General features: G+C 49.0%; 1 protein-coding gene across 1 annotated transcript; it reads left to right on the forward strand.

The window, feature by feature from the left end:
* The first annotated feature begins 1,740 nt into the window (after positions 1-1,740).
* Ccin (calicin) lies at positions 1,741-4,686 on the forward strand. The gene has a single exon (XM_031377244.1). The coding sequence runs from the start codon at positions 2,840-2,842 to the stop codon at positions 4,604-4,606; it is 1,767 nt and encodes a 588-aa protein (XP_031233104.1). The 5' UTR covers positions 1,741-2,839; the 3' UTR covers positions 4,607-4,686.
* The last annotated feature ends 2,134 nt before the right edge of the window (positions 4,687-6,820 follow it).

Genomic DNA, 6,820 nt, shown 5'->3' on the forward strand with positions numbered 1-6,820 from the left:
GGCGGGAGGCAGGAACTAAGACAGTCCACAGAGTAGTGTTGTTTACTGGCTGCTCAGCTTGTTTGGACCCAAGGATAGCACCAACCGACAGTGAGTGGGGCCCTCCCCCACAGATCATGAATCAAGCAATACCTACCTTCCAGACATGCGTACAGACCAATATAATGAGGTATTTTTCTCCAGATGCATCCAGGTCAATCACAACACTATCTCTAAACAAAACAAAACTGTATATAGTGTGTGTAAGTAAGACGACAACTCACTAGAACTAAAGACTACGTGACTATAGGTGACCTTGAACTCCCAGTCCTCCTGCTTCTATCTCTGGAGTGCTTAGATTACAGGCTTGTCTCACTACTCCAAGTTTATGTGGTTCTAGGGATTCAACCTATGGCTTCGTGCGTGATAGGCAAGCACTCTACCCACTGAGCTTTATCCCTAGCCCAGTTTAATGAGCTTTTACCTTTAAAATTTTTTTTAACTTTGAGTTCATTATGTTGCCCCAAGCTGGCCTATGGACTACCACACCCCACTTTTTGTTTTGTTTTAAGGTCTATGTTGCCCAGGCTGACCTTAAACTTTTGAGCTCAAAGTTGCTCCTCCCAGACCTCCGTGAGCTCCAGCTAGAGGCATACGGTGAGTGAGCTCATTTCTGCTCTGGTGCTCTGGGATCTGATGACCTTCTGCTTCTTGTAAACGTCCCAGGAAGTGGGGTCTGATCGTCAGGATGCCTCTGGCTTCAAGCATCCTTATCAGCTTCCTCTAGCCGAGTGGCCCGTTTCTCAGGTGACGAGATGACAGACGAGACCTGGTGGGGAAGCACGCAGAGCTGAAATGCTCTAAGAGAGTGTGTGGGTTGTGGGAAGGGCTGGGCAGTAGGGAGCTGAGCTGAGCCACGTAGGGACCAGTACGAGTGAAGTGGGGCTGGAACCTAAGTACTCCAAGTGGGGAGACAAAAGTTCCAAGCATCACATCCCAAGAGACTATCTATCCCCGAAATCAGGTATCAAGATGTGTAACTTCAGTATTAAAGTGTAATTGTTTTAAAAATAAACTCCAATTAATCCCAGTACCCCCCAACCCCGGGAGGCAGACAGGTAGATCTCTGAGTTCAAGGCCAGCCTAAGTCTACAGAGTGGTTCCAAAACGGCCAAGGCTACATAGAGAAACCCTGTATCGAAAACAAACAAACTTCGCTGGGCGGTGGTGGCGTACACCTTTGATCCCAGCACTTGGGAGGCAGAGACAGGCAGATTTCTGAGTTCGAGGCCAGCCTGGTCTACAGAGTGAGTTCCAGGACAGCCAGAGCTACACAGAGAAACCCTGTCTCGGACAAACAAACAAACAAAAACACAAACAAACTTCAAATTGCCAATTTCCTAAATAAGGAAAAGGCTAGATGTAGAATGGAAAAATGAGAATCAAAGCCAGCAAGAGGGCTGGAGAGTGGTGGGAAGGAGGATCAGAAGGTCTGGAGTTAGGCTCGGAGTCCAGAGTGAAGATCAGGGTCTGCGTCAGGTCCTCTTGACCAGTACAAGTGCCCATATGGCACAGCTCTTCCTAAGAGTTCCTAGGATGGCTCTTCTCTATGGTCACACACCATTGCCGGGCTTTGACCACATCTGTAAAATGAGAACAGGTGTGGGTCTGCCACACTGTGAGCCCCGGGTCCAGACGTGTGCATTTCGGAGTCGCTCCTACACAAAGGAGCCTTAGGCGGGACAAAGCAGGCAGAAAGCCCCCACCCTCACCCCCACTCCCTCCGCGCTCCGGGCGAGTTTCCTCTCTAAACCTTTGGGGGAAGCTGAGAGCGCAGGCCGAGTGCTCCTGGCTAGGAGGTGACCCTGCAGCGCCACCGTGCGGCCAAAGCAGGCTCCTACAACTCGTCAAAGGCTTCGAGGATGCCCATAGCCTCCCACCAAATGCCCATAAACTGCGGTAATACTAAGAAACAAGAGCTGGCCTTTATTTGAACGTTTGCTATAAGCTAAGCACTGCGCCTACTGCGCTTTGAAGCGAGTATTATTCTCATCTCCCAGAAGAGGAACTGTAAGTAACTCGGAATGGAGAGGCCGGAACAGACACTTTCTCTAGCATTCTACTAAATACTTGGAAATCTGGAGCGGGGCGTTTCCAAGTCCTCCCATCTTCCTAGGGCTGGGTGGCCCCTCCATTTCTGCTCCGGTGAGTGTCACCCACTTCTCCATTTTTAATGACTACAGAGGTCAGAAGCCAGAGGGTTTGTCTTCTCAGACGTCCAGGAACCTTGGTAGAAAAAGGACTTTTAGGACCTAAGAATTGAACCAGGAAAACTGGCTGGTTCCCACGGTGAAAGGTATGATGCTTGACACACAGCGGGAGTTCCAGGTTTGCTCTGCCTCTAACTGCCTCTGTGACGGGGTGGGGTGAGTCCTTCCTCAGCAGGACTTCGACCTCCTGGCTAAAGAGGAGGCTTCTAGATACTGGTAACCTCTCCTCCCACCCCAGGATTTACCCTCTCCACAGCTGCCCTCTGCCCCACCCAAACCAGTTCTGACATCCTGGCGAAGCCCTGAACTGTGTGGCATGAAAGCCCTCGGAGAACACCATGGCATTCCTGAGCTTCCTCTGAAGCTCTGGGCAGAGAAAGGCTCCATGCCTCTGACAAAGGCCTGGGGGTGGGGAGAGGGCTGCATTATGATGACCTCATCCATTCTATGACATCACCCCCTCTCCCACGCCCACTCCTCTCTGGCCAGCGGCTCTGCAAAACAACCATCAGTACAAATCCCAAAGGCCTGAAAAAGTCTGCCCTCCAATACCTGCTAGCGATCTTCTGTCTCAGCCAATAAGAAGCACCATGAAACTGGAATTCACAGAGAAAAACTACAACAGCTTTGTGCTGCAAAACCTGAACAAACAGAGGAAGCGCAAAGAGTACTGGGACATGGCCCTGACTGTGGACCACCATGTCTTCTTCGCACATCGCAACGTGCTGGCTGCCGTCTCTCCACTAGTGAAAAGTCTCATCTCCAGCAACGACATGAAGACCACTGATGAACTCTATATCACCATTGACCCCAACTATCTGAGTCCAGCGACGGTGGACCAGCTCCTGGACTACTTCTACAGCGGCAAAGTGGTGATCTCAGAGCAGAATGTAGAGGAGCTGCTCCGGGGCGCGCAGTATTTCAATACCCCACGCCTTCGGATTCACTGCAATGACTTCCTTATTAAGTCTATTCGCCGCGTCAACTGCTTGCGCTACCTCTTCTTGGCTGAACTGTTCGAGCTCAAAGAAGTATCAGACTTGGCCTACTCTGGCATTCGTGACAACTTCCACTTCTGGGCCAGTCCCGAGGGCTCTATGCACTTCATGCGCTGCCCGCCCGTCATCTTCGGCCGCCTGCTCCGGGATGAAAACCTTCACGTGCTCAACGAGGACCAGGCTCTCAGTGCACTCATCAGTTGGGTGTACTTCCGGAAGGAGGAGCGGGAAAAATACTTCAAGAAGTTCTTCAATTACATCAATCTCAATGCTGTCTCCAACAAGACGCTGATGTTTGCCAGCAACAAGCTGGCAGGCTTGGAGAACAACTCTGCCCACGCGACTTTGATCGAAAGTGTCCTGATGGACCGTAAGCAGGAGCGCCCGTGCAGCCTGCTAAGCTACCAGCGGAAAGGGGCCCTGCTTGATTCGGTGGTCATCCTTGGTGGCCAGAAGGCCCATGGCAAGTTCAACGATGGAGTGTTTGCCTATATCATCCAGGAGAACCTGTGGCTGAAGCTCTCAGAGATGCCGTACAGGGCAGCGGCACTTAGTGCCACTGCTGCTGGCCGTTACATCTACATATCCGGTGGCACCACTGAACAGATTTCAGGACTGAAGACAGCGTGGCGGTATGACATGGACGACAACTCCTGGACCAAGCTGCCTGACCTGCCCATTGGGCTTGTCTTCCACACCATGGTGACCTGTGGGGGAACAGTTTACTCAGTGGGTGGGAGCATTGCCCCACGCCGGTACGTCTCTAACATCTATCGCTACGATGAACGCAAGGAAACCTGGTGCTTGGCAGGGAAGATGAGCATCCCCATGGATGGCACAGCAGTGATCACTAAGGGTGACCGGAACCTGTACATTGTCACTGGGCGATGCCTGGTAAAGGGCTACATCTCCCGGGTCGGTGTAGTGGACTGCTTTGACACCTGTACAGGGGAAGTAGTCCAGTGTATCACCTTCCCCATCGAATTCAACCACCGGCCCCTGCTCTCATTCCATCAGGACAACATCCTCCGTGTACACAGCCACCGGCAGAGCGTGGAAATCAATTTACAGAAGATCAAGGCCAACAAGTCAACAACCTCAATACCTCTGTTGCCCAACAGTTGTCCCTTGGATGTATCCCACGCTATCTGCTCCATCGGAGACAGCAAGGTATTTGTATGTGGGGGCGTCACCACAGCCAACGATGTCCAGACAAAAGACTACACCATCAATCCTAACGCTTACTTGCTGGACCAAAAGATAGGTGAATGGAAGACCCTTGCCTGCCCACCTGAGGCACTGGACTGTCCTGCGTGCTGTCTAGCCAAGCTACCTTGCAAGATTCTTCAAAGAATTTAAACAACTTTTTAAGTGGGAGAATAAGTAAATGCATTATCATTCACAATTTAATAACAGAGAGCAAGGGAGGAATGTGGCTTTGGATTCCTTGTAGTGGTGGTCAATGCTTGGGCTCTGGGCTACGTATGTTCCTGGTGGGTAGGATTCAGGGTTAGTGTCTCAATGGAGGTAACTAGCAGAGATGGAGTTTCTGGTTGGTGGTCTACAGTGGGTAGATTAATTAATTAACTAATTAATTAATTAATTAATTTTGTTATTCCAGGACTGGAGGTCTCTAAACTGAGGCAGGAAAAAATAATCCTTGGTGGTGTTGGGATTGAAGTTCCTCCAAGACTCTGGGCTAGAGGATGTTTGAGCGTCCGTCCCCCCCCACACACACACCCCGTGCCTCATCTGTGTGGTCACCTCTCAGGGATCTGCTAACATATTAGTCTCTGCTCAGAGTTGTGATACCATGGGCTCTTCCAGCATGTGTTTGCTTCAGGTTTTCTGGGGAGCCAGGAAAGGACCTATTCCAAGTCTGAGAGAGCAGCTTTGTAGGCTGGGAAGGAAGGAGGTATGTGGGCAAGTCCAGGGACAAGCAGGGTCAACGGCCCGTTGTATTTGTGTAGCTAGGGTGGGTTATGTCTCATTTGGGGGAAGCTGAGAATGGTTTACAACTGCTTCTAGTCGGAGAAGTTCCTGGAGAACTTTCTCAGGAATGTGAGGTTTGAATCAGAGGTGGGCAAGCTACAGTAAATAGAGAAGAAAGAAGTCCATATTCATAGTGGCATGAAGCTGTAATGGGGGTCAGGAGGTATGCTCGGGTGCCAGTTCAAGAGCCTGCTAGGTTATTCTGGGTAAATTAACTTATATCTCTGTGTCTTAATTGCCTTTTCTGTAACAGAGGTAGTGAGACTACCTACCTAATGGTATAAGTGTGGAATTTTAATGAGTGGAATGCCCAGGACAGATAGTCCCCAGCATACGTTGTGCCGAGGAAACCCCCCTCTGTCTCAGGATCTTATTCTGTAGCTCAGACCTCTTGGGAACTCACTATGTAGCTGAGGCTGGCCTGGGATGATTATCCCCTTGCCTTCACCTAATGTCTCATTTGTAGCTCCTAGTGCTGGGATCCCAGGTGTGTGCTCCCACGCCTGACTCAGAATTACCTTGTTAAAGGATAAGCCTTGCTCCATCCAAATATTCCCAAGATCCATCGCTTTAGGATGCCACTGAAGGGTAAAGCCTAGTGTTAAGAAGGCCCTCTTTAAAAAAAAAAAAAAATTACCTAAAGAATTCTCAGTCTTTTTCTTTTTTTTTTAATTTTTTTTATTATTATATAGACACCAGAAGAGGGAGTCAGATCTCATTATGGATGGTTGTGAGCCACCATGTGGTTGCTGGGATTTGAACTCAGGACTTTCGGGAGAGCAGCCAGTGCTCTTAACCACGGAGCCATCTCACCAGCCCCTCAGTCTTTTTCTAAATTACCTCTTTAGAAAACAGGTATAAAGTCTGGAATTCAAAATTGGAATGTTTTGGTCCAAATTGTATTATTCAGAAATGAAATAGAATTTTAAATTGCTTTATGAGAAATAATTTATGCTCACTATAATTGACTTATTTAAAATATACAGCTTAGTGGAACACATAACTCCTATAATCTCAGCAGTTAAGATGAGCTTGGGTTACACAATGAGTCTCAGGCCTGGCTGGGCTGCCAGGAGAGTCCCTGGTTCAAAAGGGGGTGGGGACTGGAGAGACAGCTCAATGGCTAAGAACACTGGCTGCTCTTACAGAGGATCCAAGCTTGATTCACAGCACCCACATAGCTGCTTACAACCATCTATAATTCCAGATCCTAGGATCTGATTCCCTCCTTCTGGCCTCAATGGTCACTGCACACAACACACATGGTGCACAGACATACACACAGACATGCAAGCAAAACACCAATAGGCATAAAACAAAACAAAAGCCCAACAAGTAAACAAAAGATATGCAGCTCTTGGAGTTAGGCCCTGCACACTTGTAAGCCCAGTGTTTCCTGGAGATGAGAGGATTGGAATTTCAAGGTCATTCACAACTATTCCATAGCAAATTTGAGGCCAGCCTATACTGCATGGGAACCCTGTCTTTAAAAAAAAAAAAAAGCTGAGCATAGTGGCAAATGCTTTTTATCCCAGCATTTGGGAAGCAGAGGCAAGTAGATCTCTGAATTTGAGGCTAGCC

The sequence above is a fragment of the Mastomys coucha genome, unplaced genomic scaffold, assembly GCF_008632895.1.
Source record: "Mastomys coucha isolate ucsf_1 unplaced genomic scaffold, UCSF_Mcou_1 pScaffold18, whole genome shotgun sequence".
NCBI classification, from domain to species: domain Eukaryota; kingdom Metazoa; phylum Chordata; class Mammalia; order Rodentia; family Muridae; genus Mastomys; species Mastomys coucha.

Excerpts from the sequence above, each read along its gene's own strand:
- Ccin (XM_031377244.1), top strand. The coding sequence starts at position 2,840 with ATGAAACTGGAATTCACAGAGAAAAACTACAACAGCTTTGTGCTGCAA.